This window comes from Eleutherodactylus coqui, chromosome 11, assembly GCF_035609145.1.
Source record: "Eleutherodactylus coqui strain aEleCoq1 chromosome 11, aEleCoq1.hap1, whole genome shotgun sequence".
NCBI lineage: Eukaryota > Metazoa > Chordata > Amphibia > Anura > Eleutherodactylidae > Eleutherodactylus > Eleutherodactylus coqui.
The window spans coordinates 25,611,440-25,631,119 of NC_089847.1; the positions used below are offsets into that span (position 1 = coordinate 25,611,440).

At 47.0% G+C, this 19,680-nt stretch overlaps 1 protein-coding gene across 2 annotated transcripts in view; it reads left to right on the top strand.

Annotated features, from left to right (window-relative positions):
- The first annotated feature begins 781 nt into the window (after positions 1 to 781).
- The window catches only part of PIEZO1 (piezo type mechanosensitive ion channel component 1 (Er blood group)), a 192,496-nt gene continuing 173,597 nt past the window's right edge, over positions 782 to 19,680 (top strand). For both annotated transcript variants that reach the window (XM_066583095.1, XM_066583096.1), the window contains exon 1: positions 782 to 1,737. In XM_066583095.1, coding sequence (XP_066439192.1) covers positions 1,674 to 1,737 — 64 coding nt within the window. In that variant the 5' untranslated portion in view covers positions 782 to 1,673. The remainder of the gene's footprint in view (positions 1,738 to 19,680) is intronic.

Consider the following 19,680-nt stretch of genomic DNA (forward strand, 5'->3'; position numbering starts at 1 on the left):
AATCCGTTGAGGCGCACGCAATTACACTTCCGCTCGTGTGAAAGAGCCCTAAACGACTAGATGCTGCAGAATAGCTTGTCAGTGTATAAAGGCACGAGATTATTGCAGTCACTTCTAAGATCTCATCACAGGTTCCGTTTGGAGTCTCCGTCTCAGATTTCCATGATAACCCAGAAGAAGTAGCGCAGCATGTAGCACTGTTTCATCCTGTAAAATGCCAGAGGGCATAGTTGAATGCCCGCATTATCACCCTTGGAAGTTGCTGTACAGACTGTTCTGCAGGCTCCCATAGAAATGAATGGGGATGTGTTTGCACAACCCGGAGCTGTGAGTCTGCTGCAGGTCTGCATGCCAACTTCCAGGGGTGACAGCGCGGGCGTTGGAAGGCGGGTAAGTATAAACATCACCACCCTGGGAACCTGCCCTAGTTTATGGTGCTTGTGGCCGATGACATGTTCCCTTTAATAACTAGAACTACAGTAAAAAGTTACTTGTGTAATAAAGTACATTACTGCAGGCGGGTTAGACAGTTGTGCTCCATTACCTGACAGTCAAGTAGTTAAGTATGTATCATAAGTACATGAGGGCATCACTAGATATTGTTATCAGTACTGAACACACCACCAATCAGTCCCAGTGCAGCAGGTGTGAAATATAACTGGATGGACACTAGAGGGCGCTGTTTGCGAACTTTCTTTTGCTATTTTTGGGGCATGAAATGATCAAAAAAAGTGAAAGAAAAAAAAAAAACAAATAGCCTGACTGGAGCCAAGAGCTGCACACAGCCAGTGACGCAAGGGGCACGGACTGAGACGGCAGCTGGGAGCCAGGTATCCTGGTGACACTGGCACACACAGCATGGGACACTGCATGCCTGGGCACACAGCTGCAGAACCAGGGGTGCAAGCTATAGGAGGAATACCAGCAGATCAAGGAAGACTGGGGAGTCAAGAGAAAGTACAGCAGGTGGCACAGGGGCATTATTGATATTACTGAAGATAGAAGATGCCAATTAGTGGGATGCTACCTTTGGTGTTGGTCTGCTGACACCCTCCTTACACTCAGCCAACGTAAAGCACATGCTGGCAGCAGACTCTGGTAATTCCAAACTGTGTGTGATGAGAGCAGAGGGTGGGGAGTGGGGCAGAGCCTGTGACTTGTGGCTGCTGGCACTGGGGGATCCTGCACACAGCAGCAGCAGGGCAGTGCCCCCTGCACCCCTCACCCTGCAGGGCTGGGACTACTATGTGGGTGTTGTCACAGCCTTTATTTGGAAGGAAGTAGGGGAGAGTTTAGGTAGGAAATGTTAAGGGAGGAGACTGGTCCTGTATAAAGGCAGTGAGTAAGACTTGTGGGGAGTTGTTAGAAGAGGGGGAGCCCCAGTACTGCTGGTGAAGAACTTGGGGGAGTGACCAGGACAAGACTCACAAGCTACACAACTGCTTGAAGGATCCTCATCAGATCTGGAGAAGGAGGTGCTCTCACTGCCCTGGAGGTGACCTGCCCCCTCACCCAATGAGGACAAGTGCCACACAAGCTGCCCTGGGCTTCAGCACTTGGATGGGGACTTGCTTCTGAGTGACACATGGCCTGACAGGGGCCCAACCTCCCCTGTGCTGATCCTCCACGTGGGACTAAACTTCACACTTCCATTGACTTCTGGAAGTGTGGCCATGGAGCTACAGGTCCTGTGTGGAGCTTTATTCTGGGTCCTACTGCCCCTCTCTCTGCTAGCAGGTAATGATCCCCTTCCTGTGCCTGGATTGCTTCTAGTGGTAACATATGTGTCCTTTGTTATGGCTGATAGTATGTTACTGAAGTGGTTACTATGTAACTGTCATTTAGCTGGAGCTGACACTGACTATGTACTCAAAGGGCTGAGCATAGAAATGGGACTAGCTTACTGTTGACTGTTTGTATTCTTGTTTGTTTTATTTACCTTTTAGTTTTTTATTTATTGTTTACTTATTGTATTGCTTGTTTTGCTTTAGTCCCGCACTGACAATGTCATGTATGCAAGAAACGGACATGTAAAAACGGGTTTTAAATCGTATGAGCGACAAATGTTTTGATCCGTTTTTCACTGTAAGCTGTTTTTCTTGCTTATATTTTAAGGGCTCGTTCACACAAGTAGATTTGCACAGTGTATCACACACATCACACATTGAAGAGATCCCATTGATTTGCAATGGGTTCGTTCACATGGGCAGATTTTTTTCACTCTATACTCGGTCACGAGAAAGAAAATGCAGCGGGTCCCATTGTTCTAATGCGCATTAGGCCAGGAAATAGGCCATTGAAGTGAATGGGCCGGCGCAAATAACCTGCGGAATCAATTGGCCCTTTTCTATATTTTTCTTTTTGCGTGTGTAAATACTCTACATATTTATGTGCAGAAAAACCCCGCAGGAGCAGCTAAAAAATACAGGCAATTGGGAAATTTTTTTTTCTGTTTTTTTTTTTCTGTTGCGTATGTGTGCTGCTTATTTGCGCATCTGAAACCCTCCTCCCTCCACGTGAACGAGCCCTCAGGCTGGCGTCACACAGCCAGGAAACGGTGCGGAACGGCAGAAGAAATCCCACCGTGTTTACAGTACAGCATTTCAGAAATCTTCACCCCGGATGGGAATTTTCCGTGACGAATCTACAGCATTTTTTTTGTAAACCGCTGCGGATTCTAAGTTCTCGGCATGTCTCGTTGTGCTGCGCGGTAATACTGCGGAATGGAACTCTTTGAAATACAATGGTTGAATTCCGCAAATTTAAACGCAGCCAAATCTGCAACATTAGGGTGCGGATGTCCTGCGGGTATCCCCTGCGATGAGTCTGCGCAGTGTGAAGGGGGCCTTAAACTCTCTGTTTTCCTTTTGAGGCATTCGACCACAACAGTCGTATACGTTAAACATATGGAAGCGTAAAGCAGACGTTTCATGACGTTTTCCATTGACTGCAATGTTAAAAAACAAAAAGTGTTTCCATACTTTTTTTTTGTGGTGTAGAACAGTGTAGTTGGCCGTGTTTTTCAATCCAGTGGAAATGTATGCCCTGCTAAAAGTAGTCAAATGTATGTATTGAAATGGGATTACCCCACTATAGCGCGGGGGGCCGTTAAACACTACATTTTCTTCCGTTTCTTGGAGTTTCACAGATGTCCATGTGGCCGCGTGAAAGGGCCCTGATTTGGATGACCGTTCCAGAGTTGGGGTTGTGCAGCAGTCACCTGGGGGTAACATTTGCCACTTGGGTAGCAGCAGCTGTAACTATAGGGACCTCTCACACGACACCGCAGATCACACCCAAATCCGTTGCTGCGGAATGCCACACCAAAACCCACGGGCAGCCTGCGGATTCTGGCCTGGAATATGCCGTGACTTGCGGAGCGTGGTGCATGTACATGCGTATTTCTAGCTACTTTCTTATGTATCGTGTAGGAATGGCTGACCTTTTATGTTTTGATGTCTGTAGCCGACCGCAGCTGATTAATGACTATCTGGCACAGTGTTTTGGTTGGTAACAGATGATGGGACTTGTAGTTTCACACCTGCATTGCAAATTACAACATGATTTGCTTCAGGGATTTACTTGGACTCGTAGTTTATATATCTATACCTTCTACTGTAAAACAGCAGCGCAGGCTGAGGGTTGTAGTTCTACCACTGCTGGGGATCCACATACTATAACTCTTACTCCAGGCTCACACGAGTGTATCTCACAACATGCCTGCTGTGAGAGATACATACGCGGTACGCAGCCAGTACGGAATGACCTTGCATACTGGCTGCGTGACAACCATCACCATGTACTAACTTGGCGTGTATTCGTGCGTAATACATGCCAAGATGGTATATGCTGCGTTTTTTCTTGTGCGTCTATTTTGCACAATTCGTGTATGTACCTACATAACTTCTGCGTATGTCTATAGCCTGTATTGGTGCGGATTAGGGCTCATTCACGTGTGTATATTTATGCAGTGTATGTTAGCTGCCCCCCAAAAAATGCAGCATGTTCTCTTTCGGTGCGGGTCACGCACCAATTAGCCCATTTTAAACTTAATTGCCCATTGAAATGATTGCATGTTTTTTTTTTTGCCTGCGCATGTAAAATACACACGTGCATACGCCTGTGTTATTCCGTCCGTATGCGTGTTGTACTCACCAGAATAGGACATGCTGCGTCTTTTTTCATACGTACGGGGAAAAAAACATAGGTTTGAGTGGCCAATAGAAATCAATGGGCTTTCAGTGCCCTTATTCTAATCTCCCAATGTGAAGACAAAGCAGATGTGCCCCACCGGGTAATAATGAGATGATAGAGCCGCCGCTGGCCTGGAGGTACTTGAAGTGGTAGTAAGTTTTCTATAGTGCCAACATATTCTGTAGCGCTGTACAAAACAGAGATTGTATGTACAGTATATTAGGGGTGCGGCCCCTAATCAAAAGAGCTTGTAATCTAGTGGGACATATGGGGTGATACAATACACTTGTAAATGAATGTAACGTATGTGAATTTCATGTTTTCCGTCATTCGGTAAGTCCCCGGCCTCATACGTAAACTTGTGAGCAGCGGCTGCCATGTGTGATCGCTCACATCTATGGAATGTATGTCCCAGCTGATGCGGCGCTGTGCAGGCAAAGGCTTGAATTGAACCAGTAATCCATAAAATAACAATAATTGGCCTCGGGGGAAATTGAACTGCTGGTGAGTCTCACTTCATTATTATGAGGATTGTCTCACACCTCTATGACACCCCATGAACAGGGATTGGCACTCTGCAGATGTGGTGTGACTGTCCCGGCTATCTGTACGGGGCTCGCAGGAACCCAGCTGCGTACCGCCGAAAACGGGCCGCTTCACATAAAGGGAACTGGTTTTTAGTAGCAGAAATTTCTGCGACAAATGTGCTGCGTGTAAATCTACTTTAGGCCGCTTACACACGAAATTTGTGCGTTGTGAGACGCATGAATATGAACCCAATTCTTTCGGCATGCTCTATCTTTACTCGTTCTTTGGAAACCATCGCCCACTGTTTTCAATGGGACAGGGAGACCCAATCCGTTGTGTGCGAGGTGCACACGAGTGCAGTGCCAGGGTTCTCATTGAAAACAACTTGAAACACTTAGGGCGTCCTGCACACTTGCGTTTTTCTTGCGCGGTTTTTTTTTTCACGCGATTGTCAATGGGACTTTCTAATGTTAAAAACGTATCACAAGTTTGTGCTTTGCAATTTTTGTGCGATGCTTTTTTAACATTAGAAAGTCCCATTGACAATCGCGTAAAAAAAAATGCGCAAGAAAAACGCAAGCGTGCAGGAGCCTTTACTGATCCTCCGACAGGGCTGAAAGCCACCCTGGGGGATCTCCACCTTACAGAAGTGATGGGAGGTGTTTTTGACAGAAAAACCCCTCTCTTCCGCGGGTACATCATAGTTCACGATATTGCGCCAAGTTGCACGGACCAATATCGCTCTCGGCCGTGTGTAGGTAACCTGAGGGTACGATCACATATAGAGGATATCCGCCAGATTTCTGCATTACAAATTGCTGCAATATTTGCACCGTTGGTGTGGATTTCTGCCTGCATTCAGCTGTGGATCTGCAGCACGTGAGGGTCTTCTTCTCCCCTCCAAATACTGATCGCTGCCTGCACCATGAGCGCAGCGCACCGCGTCACCCAGGAACCGCTGCTGCTGGTCAGGAGATGCACAAGTGGGTTGGTTGCCACCGGAAGAAAGCTGGCAGCACTCGGTAGCAGTTGCCGCGTGACTCTGTGCGCTAGGCTCTTGGTGTTAGCGGTGCTCCCTATTCGGACATGAGAGGAGCGCAGCATTTCCGCTACATGTTAACGTACCCTAAAGGGGTTTTCCCGTCAAAAATGATTTTTGCCTTTCCACAGGAATGACTGATCGCTGGGGGTCCCACCACGGGGAGTACAAGCGCTTTCCTGTTTTCCAGCAGTTCTGTTGAAATGAATGGAGCAGTAAGAGTGGTTTCACATCTGCGACTGAACCTCCCATCGGTCCAACACAGATGTGAACCCATCGTGTAGCATGGATGTCTGGAGCGCTGATGTGTTGCAGCCCTGGAGTATTGGGATTCCTCTAATGCTGTTCAGTGCGGTTTTGACCATGTATAGCCATGCGGCCCCAGCTGATTTGTTATCTCACCTGCAAAAAGCCTCTTGTGCCCTAAATGACTGCATGCTAAAATGTTCCTGCGCTCGGACGGCCGGTGCTTTGTCACCACAAAGCCGGAGCTCATTCATTGTCCATGAGCTGGAATCCCCATACAATAGTGATGAGGCCGGGGCTCCGCAGTGACATATCAGCCACTATGTATCACTCTACAGTTAGGGTGGGTGTCTGATCGCACCCCGAGAGAAAGCCTATAAGGCCCTTTTATACACAACGATTAGTGCTCAAAATGTGCTCAAAAGCCATCTTTTGAGCGATAATCGCTGCTTGTAAATGTGTCCCCATTGTGCACTTACCGTGTATTGTTCATCCATCGCAACGTTCAGCTTCACTTAAAATCCGTCGTCCCTGATAAGAGGGACCTGCACACTAAGTCCCACTGGAGAGCAAAAGATGTGTATTTAGACAACAGACCACCTGCTGTTCTCTAAATACATGCAAATGAACCTAGTTAACTGCCATAGCCAATGCGAAATGATCACTGAAAACTGTCCGTTTCGGATGAATTTTGAGTGATCGTCTGTGTGTATAAATGGGGCTTTAGGGGTCCGTTGGCTACAAAGAGCGTCTCTTGCATTGAGGATATACAGATGCAGCAAACGTTAACTTGGCATTTAGCCCCTTATGATTGAGTTAGCACGATGCGCCAGCCATGTGCACCATTGTAGATTTGTATGGTGCTGTAGGGGATGGAACACTACGGTTTCCCATGCAGATGACAGCTAATCCTATGTGGGTATACGGACGTCGTAGAGCGGGTCAGTTCAGTTAGCTAACAGCATCATGTTCACTGCTGGACCCTCGTATTAATGTTACACTCAAGGCCCGCGGTCAGAAGCTGGCCCACCACGTCACTTTATGTGGCCCGCCACTGACCCAACTGCCACTTCAATCAGCTGATCGGCAGAGGATCGCAAGGGTTTGCCATTGATTTGTATGGGAAACTTCACATCCCATTCGCATGCACATCACACGCGCCATGTCTTTAAAGGTCCCGAGGAATAAAGCGCCAAAAAATAGAACATACTTCGAGGTTTTATATCGCGCCAAAACAATGGAGTTCATATTTGTGCGTCTCGGAACACACAAACTCGTGCAAGATTCTTACCTGTGAATGTAGCATACAAAATCCTTTAGGCCGGGGGCACATGCTGTGTATCTGCAACCATATCTGCATATGTAACCTGCAGATTGGTTTCACAGATTTCACTCCTCTGCATTGAAGGATGTGGAATCCATGGTGAAATTTCCCAGTAGGTCAGTGGAAATGTCCTGCAGTTTGTGGATGGGATTTGTGGATTTTTCAAGCAGGCGACTGCGATATCGGGCCGTGAACCCCAGCCTGATAACGCGCTCACTGTGGAAGCATTTTTGGGTCATTAGTAAACCACTGGCTCCACTGTGTAACCACCCTGCAAACCTGGAGTTGCGCTATTTCCCCTTTTGTTTCAGGTTTGCCATACGTGTTTCTTTGTTTTGCAATATCAGATCCTGTGCCAGATCCGCCCGGCTTACCTGTCGTGTGACCGCTAGATCCGTCATCTTACGAGGAGCGCTGTCATCCAGTTTCTTTATAGTTGGATGACTCAACATGAATATATAAGGGAATTGTGTAAGTAACAACTTCCTGCCATACGCTTGGAATCAAGGGACGTCCTTGTAGTTGATCCGGGCAGCCGCTGATATCCATACTCCCTGTGTGGCTTCCCTTTATTACTTGCAGCCCCCTTCCCCGTTCAGCCTTGCATCGGGCGTTACAGGTACAGTCACACCTCATAGTAGCGGCTGGAAGTTATGTGCTTTTTTTTTTGTTTTTGCAGTTTCGGAAGTTTTCCCATGAAGGCAGTTGTAGTTATAAGGCCTTGTTCACAAGGTAAAGTTAAACAATCCCAGCGCGCCATTGTGTAGAGGAAGTAAAGCAAATAGGAATGCGAATACCTCCGTGTTGTGCTGACGGTGCGACACGTATCAGTAGCTGCTGCCTCCTCCACACAGACCATAGTGGATAGCCAAGGTACAGGAAAAAGGGAGGATGCTTCAGCGATGAGCCCGGGGTCAGAGGAACGGAATAATTATAGTAACGCGTTTCAGTGCCGAAATTAGTATCTTCTTCTGCTAGCAGCGCCATGCCAGGCTTTATGAGGCTGATGAAGATGCCAATTCAGCATTGAAACGCATCCCTATAATAAAGTACTTCAGTTCACCTGACCGTGGTCTCCGTACTGAAGCTACGCCGATCATCCTCTGCTTTTCCACATCTTCACCCTTGCTGCAAATCTAAATCTCCACGGGCGGAGATCCACAAATCAAGCCGCCCATAGGGAAGCATTGGCCGCCCACACTTCATTTACCACCTGCGGACTTTTTGCAGATGCCACACACAGATAATAAATCACAGCATTCTCCATTTTACCGTGGATTACGTGCGGATGCGCTCTATTCCTCTCTATGGGAGATTATCATCCGCAGTGAATCCGCAAATACATTTGCGGATTCACTCCGGATTTGAAGGTTAAACTCAATAAGGTAGGTGGAGAAAAGGCTGGGATTGTGGGTTTGCAGATTTTTTTCTTATGCACGATCTGCAGTGCATCCATGTACATCCGCGTGGAAAAAAAACGCAATCTGCGATCACCTGCAAGCAATAAAAAATCAATTTAATAATGACTCGCAGTGCATCCACTGCAGAAATCGGCATGAAAAATCCGCGCGTGCCGTAGACATGAGGTCTTAGGCCTCATGTCCACGGCGAAAATCAGATGCGCTGCAGATTTGTAACGCGTATTTGGGCTGCGGATGCACTGTCATTATCTTTTATTTTTCATGCGGGAGATCAATTGAGCTATGTGCTCTATGAGCTCCCGCACGCGTCATCCGCACTAAAATGGAGCATGTCCATTTTTTTTCATGCTCCAGAAATTTTTTAATTACCATCTGCGGGTATTTATCTACCCGCGGGTGGTCAATGCATTCCTATGGGGCGCAGATCTGCATGCAGGAAAAATGCTGCGGATTTTAATTCTTATTTTCTCCGTGGACATGAGGCCCAAGAATTAAAATCCGCAGCGTTTTTCCTGCACGCGGATCCGCGCCCCATAGGAATGCATTGACCACCCGCGGGTAGATAAATACCCGCAGATGGTAATTAAAAAATTTCTGGAGCATGAAAAAAAATGGCCATGCTCCATTTTAGTGCGGATGACGCGTGCGGGAGCTCATAGAGCACATAGCTACATTGATCTCCCGCATGAAAAATAAAAGACAATTACAGTGCATCCGCACAGCATCCGCAGCCCAAATCCGCATTACAAATCCACAGCGGATCTGATTTTCCCCGTGGACATGAGGCCTTGGAGTCCTGCTGCAGCTTAGGCATCCGGCACACTGGTGTGTTTGGGTCCATGTTAATTCACAGACCCATTTCAGCCTGTGAGGCTGTGCACAATGCCGAACCAACGGCCCACATATAAAGGATGAGAATTAGGACGTGTGGATTTTGCTGCGTCCATGGAGGCTAGGGGGAAAAAAGCGCTGCAGAAAATCTAAAAGAATTGACATGCTGCATATTCTAAAACTGCGCCGCAGCTGCATATCCGCACTGCGGCAGTGTGGAAAAATTCCGCCCTGTGAGAACAGCTTTTTGGCAAAACACATTTACACTGCAGACGCAGCAGTTTTGCCGCAGTGCGGATATGCAACGGCAAACCGCAGCATAACTGCACTGTGTGAACCCAGCCTCAAACTGACAGATCCAATGTCAAAAAAATTTAATGAGGACCTGGCAATTCTAAGCCCATGTGAACGAGCCCTTGGGGTAGGTTCACACGGGGACGTTTCTCAGCACGAAAATCCATTCATTGCGGATTTCATCCCTTAATTTTCAATCCCATCCACAATACTTGTGCTGTAAATGCTGGGGAGTTTGCACAGTTTATTTCACTGCAGAGAATCTGCACCACCTCCGCCCCGTGGGAACATACTCTCAGGGCGGTGCTTTCACACGTGGTGGATCTTGGTGTAGATTGTATAACAGCCGGGTGCTCCGTGCAGAAAACAGCTGGATGCAGAAGACAAGTGGGGACACCCTGCTTGTCTTCTGCATCCTCCGTTCTGAGCGCTTGGCTGTTATACAGCCGAGCGCTCGGAGCAGGGAACAGGTGGATGCAGAAGACAAGCGGAGACACCCCACTCGTCTTCTGCGTTCTCTGCTGGCAGTGCAAGGTGATCGCTCATCTTGAATGATCGTCTTGCGCTGTAAATGACACAACGATGATCGCTCAAAAGTCGCTTGAACTACATTTTTTTTTAGCTATAATCGTTGTGTCTTAAAGGGGTTGTCCCGCGCCGAAACGGGTTTTTTTTTTTTTCAACCCCCCCCCCGTTCGGCGCGAGACAACCCCGATGCAGGGAGGTAAAGAAAGCTCACCGGAGCGCTTACCTGAATCCCCGCGCTCCGGTGACTTCTCTACTCACCGCTGAAGATGGCCTCTTCCTCCGTGGACCGCAGCTCTTCTGTGCGGTCCATTGCCGATTCCAGCCTCCTGATTGGCTGGAATCGGCACGTGACGGGGCGGAGCTACACGGAGCCCCATAGAAGACTGCAGAAGACCCGGACTGCGCAAGCGCGGCTAATTTGGCCATCGGAGGGCGAAAATTAGTCGGCACCATGGAGACGAGGACGCCAGCAACGGAACAGGTAAGTATAAAACTTTTTATAACTTCTGCATGGCTCATAATTAATGCACAATGTACATTACAAAGTGCATTATTATGGCCATGCAGAAGTGTACAGACCCACTTGCTGCCTCGGGACAACCCCTTTAAAGGGGTTTACCCATCTTAAGTGTATTGCTATATTTAAGGAAAGACATTCCTTCCCGACTCCAATCAGAATAATCCCCAGATCACCGACCCTTCTGAAGTAATCAGCGCTATAACATGTAATATTATATCGCTCATGAAAGGCGCCCACCCCCTTTTGTACGTTTTATTAAATTTGCCATCACCACGTCCTCAGGCAGAGAGTTCCATCACTGACCAGTTACTTACCTCCTTACATTCTCCTACAGACCAAGCATTCTCATTCTATATACCAAACTTTTATCCGGATCAGTATCAAATGCTTTGGTACAGTCCAGATACACAATATCCAGTGACTCTCCCCGGTCCAGTCTAGAAGCCGATCAGGTTGGTTTGACAGGAGCGATCTCTCGTATACCTCCGCTGATACGGAGTTATGCAGCTTTTTACCTTGAGGTCCTCCAGAATAAGTTCTCTTAGAAACATTTCAAGCATTTTACCCACAATCAAAGTAAGATTTAGCAGCTTGTAGTTTCCAGGTTCACTTTTTGACCTGTTTTATGAATATTAAACCACTTTAGGTGATGTGCGAATCCAGTAGAACAGACCCCATCACTATAGAGTCCCTAAGGGTCCACAAGGGTCTGTGTATCACATTACTTAGTTTCCCTAAATCCCAGGGCTGTATGCCATCAGGACATGGCAATTTGTCTATTTTAATCTTTTTAAGATAACTCTGCACTTCTTCCTGGCTTAGACTGGTGACATTTACGCCTCCTGCACACGGGCCGATCGGACCCCACATGCAGGATTCCCACAGCAGAGTTCAACCTGGTGACCCCTGCGTACCTGTCTGGCCGCTTCTCTCTGCACTGCGGATGTGCCGTCCGGCACTCTGTCATGTATGCGCAATAGCCGCCGGCGCTAGGCGATGAAGCAGATCCCGCAATACTTCCGCAGTTCTCACTGTGGAAGTGCCGCTGGGCGGACGGCTTCCATTGACTTCAATGGAAGCCGTTTGTGCGTAGCCTGCACAGAATTGTAGCATTCTGCGATTCCTTCTCCACGAGCAGAAAATCGCAATCGATTTCCGCACGTGGAGATGAAATCACGATTTGCCATAGTATGCTATGGGGCGAATTTGCTACGGACTCCGCAATGCAAAACCACCCGTGTGCAGGAGGTCTTAGTGGTCTCATCATGAATGGGGCCATGCTACAACTGTCTGTACAATGGGTGGCTGGGACACCGCTGTGTAGTCTAACTCAGTGACTTCATATTACTATGTATCCCCCTAGCTGTAGGACTGGGCTACACTGAGAATTTTTGGAACGCTACCGATTGCTTTTTAACCAATGAATCAAACTTGCAGTCTACAAAGTTTCACTTACATCAGTGTATTTCTTTGCACCTTAACTGGAACCCAATAGTTAATATCAGTCCGTTGCACTACAAAAAGAGTCTCGGTGCGGCGCAGGTCTTACCCAACCCATTCCTACTAAAACCACAAGGTCTGCTAACAGATTTTATATACTCTTAATATAGCTCTCACTTTCCTAAACATCCACCATACTGACAAATGTTGGTGGGCCCGAGTCCTACTGCGTCACATAGGCGCTGACATAGCGGTTTAGTTTTCCATGCCATTCATATTTATCACTGACACAAATGGCGAAGCTTCCATCGCCAGCCTTTGCTTCTGCTAATTTGTTGCAGAACTTCTGTGGGAGGAAATAATCTCCTTTTACTACTACTTGGATACAAGTGCACTTCAACTCCCCATTTGAAGTAAAACTTTTTCCAAGAAGTGAAAAGTTCAAGAAGTCCCTAGCTGAAACTGAACTCTCTATTGGTGATGTAGGAGTTATCGGTCTCTGATCAAACCGCAGGGAGAAGGCAAACAGACTGCGTGTTTTGGGGGTAAAGTGACCACATGAATATTCAGTGCAGTCCATGAAATCTGCAGTTTGTGGTCACAGGTGTTTTTATGCCCTATTTTTGACTTTTTGTCCCGGAAGAGCCACTTTTGCTAGTCGGAGACAAAAACATTGCCAGCGAGCTATTGTTTTTCTAGGCATAGTGATAAGTAAAGTCATACAACACCACATATTTCAGTTTCTTGGCGTGACAACAGATATTGGAGTAAAAGCAGGTCTTCCATCTAAGCTGTTGGTGCAATGAGTGCTTCGATGACAGCGGTCTCTCCCGTCTCCACCATAAATGCATCTGCTGGGGTCTATTGAGTATGTAGGTTTATTTCAATGGGCATTATCAAAGAAGACTATTGTCCTTGGGGTAAAAAAAAGGATCATGCTTGTTGAAATCCTGATTCTGTCTTAGAACTTTTACCATTGGGGAGAAGTGGAAGACCTCTCATACGCGTTAAAGGGGTAAAAGGCCAGCTTAAAGGGGTGTCTGATTAGTAAAAACTTGGTGGTGGTGGGGGGGGGGGGGGGAGAAAGACCATCCCCTCTCCCTTCAAAAAAGGCTCAAAACTCAATAGTTCATACACTTCTTTCTGCTCCTCTGCCACTGTTCCTGTAAAGGCGTTGTGCCAACATGTGCTGTACAACCCCTCCCTGAGTGCCAGGCCCAGGGCACACAGCTGATTGCCCCGGGTTCTGCTCTTGGCACCCCCAGCTAATAACTTGTTTTGCCAGGGAAAACTGTCCGTTCAAGCATTTCACGGCTGCTGCAGGGAAAACGTAGTTTTGCAGAATGGAAGAAGACCTGCCAGAACAGGAGCCACTCTTACTAAGCGGCTCTCTGTTCTGGGTCATAGAGGGGGTCCCCAGTGAGGAAGCCGGCTCTGATGACCGGATGCCATACTTTAGCATATAAACAGGGGTTGTGCTCTTGGTCCGACCACCTTATGACTTTCAGGTCCTAGAAATAGACTATAAAAATAATACAAAATCTTGAGAGTCCGCTAGCAGGAGCGGTTATAACTGAACAGGCGGCAGTAATGTTAACCCAAGCCCTGGAGTAGATAACAGCTCAGTCCGGAGCCACCATGTCTTTGCCCTTAGCATTATGTTTGTTTTATTAGTACACGTTTTAGACTTTCATTCCCAGCTAATTTAGTCCCTTATTAAGTATTGTGCGGCTTCTATGTAAAGATGGTAGCGTTTTAACGTGATTACAGTCTTATTGCAAATGTTCTTCCCGATCTGAACCCCCTCACAACTCCCGTTTAATGACACTCCGATGCATAAATTTGATCTCAATGGGGAAAAAAAAATTTTTTAAATTAATTTATGAAAACTGCCTTGACAGTAATGCCGCCTGCACAGGAACAGGTCGGATTCTACAAGTGGATTTCCACCGTGGAGATCCGGTGATTCATCACGGAAACAAATTGCGAGCGTTTGAGGACGATCGCAGATGTGATTGTTTTTTTGCATGGATGTATGTGGGTGCACAGCGGAAAAAAGATTGCAAGCAGGCGATTACATCAGAAAGTTGCCCGACCCCCTGGAAAAACCCATCTATACAGAAGGTTAATGCCCAGACAACATTCTCTTGTGCGCTTGTGGTGGTGACCGCTTAGAACCGCCTTCAGGACGCCATACTGCTCTCTCGGCTTGGGAGAGCAACGAACCTGCCCATACTGAATCCCCTGGCTACTGCAATCGGCAACGGTGTGTTCTTCTCCTGCATTGTCTTTCCCCGCATTCCTGCTTCCTTTTAATTTATTTTATGTGGTCTCCTAGCAGCCTGCGAATTATCCGCCTACAAATCCACGTCCATCCGCAATGTAACTGTGGATGCCCTGCGATTCGAACGCTCCCATAGAGAATAATGGGGCTTGTCCGCGCGGAATCCTCACTAAAATAGAGCATGCTGAGATTTTTCTTTTTTGCCCATTCCGTAGCTTCTGCTTGAAGCTACGGAAGTTAATGCCTTCCAGTGGGCGAATATTACAGCGGATTGCCTGCGTGGGTGCCGATCACAGATTCCTTAATGCAAATGCGTTTGTGTGCAGGCGGCCTAAGACGTCCTTGTGTCCCAGCCAATCACAGCTCAGTTTTCATTTCTCAAGCTGCTGAGAAGAAAAGCGTGTAAACAGCGGAGTGTGTCCGTGCAAGTTTCACACTAAGTCCTCAGAAATCCACCATCAGAGCAAGCGGAGAATCCGGCGTCCCTCTGCCGCTATGGAAGATTCTGCGCAAACGTTTACATGGTTATGCCTACTGATTGCAATTGTTAATGGCCCTGAAACCGGACGACAAAGCACGGTGATGTTCTTTCTGCGAGAGTACGTAACTGTAATGGAGACCGACCGTTTCATGGAGTCTTTGGTGTTTAGTCAGGAAGCTGCCGTCCACCTTTTGAACGCAGTTAACAAACGTAATGTCAAAATCTGGTGGAAGGAAAACCCACCCGTCTACGTGGAGCGTATGTGCGACTCCCCCAAGGTCGATGTGTTTTGCGCTATAACCTGTACGCCCCTTCTCCTTCCATGAGGAAATAATCCCGGGGATTTCGGACCTGGACCCTATAGATACGGCTTCTGCTGCAGCCGGAACAGAAAAATCCCAGGTTTCATCTTCCAACAGGGTGGGGCGCCCCCCATTATCACAATGAAGTCAGGGTTTGTTCAGTAGGCGACTACCAAACAGATGGATTGGCCGTGCCGGTGGTGACAATAGTGAACTTCTTCTTTGGGCTCCGCGTTCCCAGGACCTTACGCCTCTTGAGTTATGGGGAGGTTCAGATCATTTGTAATAACCCTGTATGTATAATTTGTATTACAGGAAGGCGAAGGATTACACTGTAAGTTTTCCATGTATTGACCCCCTAGTTGTAATTATGGAACTGTTTATGCAACAATTCCCTAAAATGTTTCTGTTATCGGAATCTCTTCCTGGAGTCGGAGTGATCCTATAATAAAGCGAGGGTGAGGTGGGAACATTATGTCCGTGCGGCTTCCAAATACTGAACTGCGCCCTGTATTTGCCAACAGTCAGTCAATATGTAACATTGTGTTCATTTAGTTGCTAATATATAATATACACAATTTAAAGGAGTTAGCTGCAGCTGCCCCTCGATAATCATAACTTGCTAATACCCCCACCAGTCCCAAGAACAGGGGTTTTGTGTCTTCCGTCATTCTCACTGTAGGGTTACTGTACCCCCCCTATCCCCCGCAGTGAGAAGGTAACTGAACGGAGCGCTGGTCACACAAGCATGCTGTCGCTCCCTTCACTTTCAGTGGGGCTGGGGAGATACCCAAGAGCTTGCTGCTCTGTTTCCCTCAGTCCCATTGAAATGAATGGAGTGCCTACCATGCATGCTCGGCCAACACTCCCTTCATTCTAATGTCACCATGGGGGGAAGGAGCAACCCTACAGTGACGGGCAGATGGGGACACGGGACCTCCGTTCTTGAGATGGGCAGAGGTCTCAGTGATGAGAACCTCACCAATCCTATGAATAGAGGATAACTTGTAATCTTAGTACATCTCCTTTAATGTAACCTACCATGTTATTTTTAAGGCACAAAATCCCGGAAGCAAATGGAAACCTGCCAAAATGTTGACCTATTTTGGGGTTTTAAGATGTAAAACCCAAATAGGATCCCCGATATAGATAAAAACGAGATGTGAGCAGAGCCTAGCACGGTTCGCCATATTATTCCTTCCGGTAGAAGTACCAGAAACAAACAGAAAGTCACCGAAATGATGGCAGACGGACCGGGAACAAATCCACTTTTATTATTTTTTGCTGTATAATGGCACCTCTCAGGGGACGTAGTTTTGCAGCAGCTTGAGAGCCGTGGATTGGGGAACCCTGTGGTACAGAGATAATAGTTGTAACACACGCCAGTTATAAGTCTGATATAGTATCCCGATACCAGACGTGTCCAATGTGACTCCGCATCCAGAGGTTTTTGTCGCTCCTCTTGTTCGCAGTCACATACCACATTACCTCTGCAGCATTTCAGATGGACGCTGAGGTTATCACCAACTTGAAGCGTTGACGTGGCTGAGGGTGGCTGTGAAGAAGAGGCTGATGCCTTGCTTGGCATGGGGGCAGCCTCACACATGGCAGGATGCCACTAGTAGGAATTCCCAGATGTGCAGTGAAGACGAGGGCCACTTAATCAGGCAAATATGCCATTTGATATCCATAAACCTAGCAGCTTGTTATAAGAGGGCGGCAGAACGTGTAATCCAGCAGCAGAGAACCGCAATGTGGTGCAGACTTCATCAGTAATATGTTGCAAACGATGTTGCAATTGTAGTAAGGCCAACCTGTAGGGCTGCCAACGCTGCTTCTGCAAAGGCCGTTTCCCAGCTTTGTCTTTCATTCACGGTTATGCAGTGAAACAGTCAGCATTACAATGCTTAATGTAAAGTTTAGTATAATAACTTAAAGGGGTTGTACCAAGATTGCAGGTTAACCCCTAACTTGCTGTACGGTGGGAGTCTCACTGTTGAGAACCCCGCCATTCTCAAGAACGGGGCTTCTGTGTCCCCCATGATCCTCACAGTGGGGTTACTGCACTTCCAAGATCTGTTCCCCCTGGATTGCCTCATGTGAATGACATGGTAGTGCATATGCATGACCACCACTCCATCCACTTCTGTGGGACAGAGAGAGATTCACGCATGTGCACCACTTCATTCATATGGGGCTGAGACCAGCTTAGCAAGCAGTGACAGAACTTGGACAAGCGCGTCAGTTGGCTCTATCTAGCAGTCCGTGGGGGTTGCAGCAGGCGGACCCCCAGTGATCAAGTTCGACATGCCCCTATAACATGCCAACAGTTTTTAGAAAGTGCAATTACACTTAAAGCATGCATAGCATAAACTTAACTTGTTTCCTTCATATTTTCATCATCGGATAGATAAGGGCATTCTAGATGGAAATGGGGGGATTTTTTTGCTGTTAGTCTCCTTTGTTTCTAATTGTCAATTAGAAAAGCTCAGTTCCCACTGCAGTAGCCCAGCCTGGCATTGCAAGCACAGTTTGCTCCCACTGCAATAGGAACTTGGCCTGCAATGCCAACTGTGACCACTGCAATGGAAATGGAGCTGTCTGCTTCCTGCAGAACGGAGCTCAGTGCACAAGTGCAGGAAAACAACTGAACGATGGGGGTCCCTTACAATGGACTCCAGTAGACCTACTATTGATGTTCCACCTTGAGGACAGGTTCTCAGAAGTTTATAACTGGACAACCCCTTTAAGGAATCTCATTCATACAATGTGGTAAAAATCCATGTGAAAATGATATGATTTTAAATCCGCAACTTGTCAATTATTTGCAATTCAATCGTAGTGTGCGAATTAACCCTTACAAAGGCATGCAATGTGAAGAAGAAGTAAAGCCCTATTTACACGGGACGATTATCACTCAAAATACATTCAAACGATGTCTTTTGAGCGATAATTGTTGCGTGTAAATGCTACCAACATTTGCTTTTCGGCTGGACAATGATTTTATGTTGAGTTTAAAATCCATGGTTCTGCCGGCCAGCTGATAGCAGGGACCGCACGCTGTGATTCTCCACGGGAGCACTGATATCATTGTATTCAGCTGCCATCCTGCAGCAGAACAATGGAGCTGTATGCAGATTACAGACCACCTACTGTTATCTGTATACAGCAAAGGCAGCCTCATTTACATGCAAATGAAGCTATTCGGCTACTAATGGGCATTAGTGCCTATTAGCAGCTTATGCAAAATGATCGCTCAAACTGTCATTCTCCCTATCTTTGAACAAATTTTGAGCGATGATCTTTGCGTGTAAACGGGGCTTAACCCTTCCCACCGATGGGCTGTAACTGTATAGGTATGAATAATACCCATACAGTGGAGCAAGCAGTATGTAGTAACCGTGCCATAGTAATTATCCAGGCTCCTGCGCACGGCGAGCACAGAGGCTGTAGAGCTTCATGTGGAGTCCCTGGAGGACCCGCTTGCCCGAGATTTGGAACTACTTGCACAGGAATCGGCCCCTTGTTTTACTGCAAACGGTTTGTAGGGTCCTCGGTGGGAGACCCCGGGGTTCGCGCTGCAGGACAGGATGCAGGTGTCCGGTTTCTTTTCCATGTAAAATAAGAGGAAATGATACTGTTTGAGAAGCGGGTTTTGTATCACATTGTGGGAAGATAGAATTCCTTCAGTAACACCCCACAAGATGTAGTCTGAGTCAGACCAAGTGAGTCAGAGGGTGCCATGCAGAGAGGAAGCAGACCCTTAAAGGGAAACGACCATTACTGGGTCACTGCTTACTGACTCTGAGAACAGGGCTGCTATCTGATTTCTGTGGAATGAGATTTGCACATAAATTATATTGTTAAAGAAGGAAGTGAAGAAACCGGCTTACACTGGAAGATCAAGAAAACTAGGATGATGATGATAAAAAATGTATATTTAACACAAAAACTTGATTTATTTATTTTTCTGATAGAACATTCCCTTTTAAACCGTAGGGTTTTTTTTCAATATAACTCCTCAGTTTCTCCCCAATAGGTAGATCAATCATCAGAAATAGAAGTTTATATCTGGGGGCAAGGAAAGAAACTAAACTTATGTAGCCACTTTTCGGGCTTCTGTCCACAGGTGGTTTGGATTCTGCATGCGGGATCACACAGCTGAATTCGCCCCTGCCCATGGCCGATGTGCCTACTTACCCATCCTGGTCTTCCTTTTTCTGTACTGTGGATGTGTGCAGAGGCACC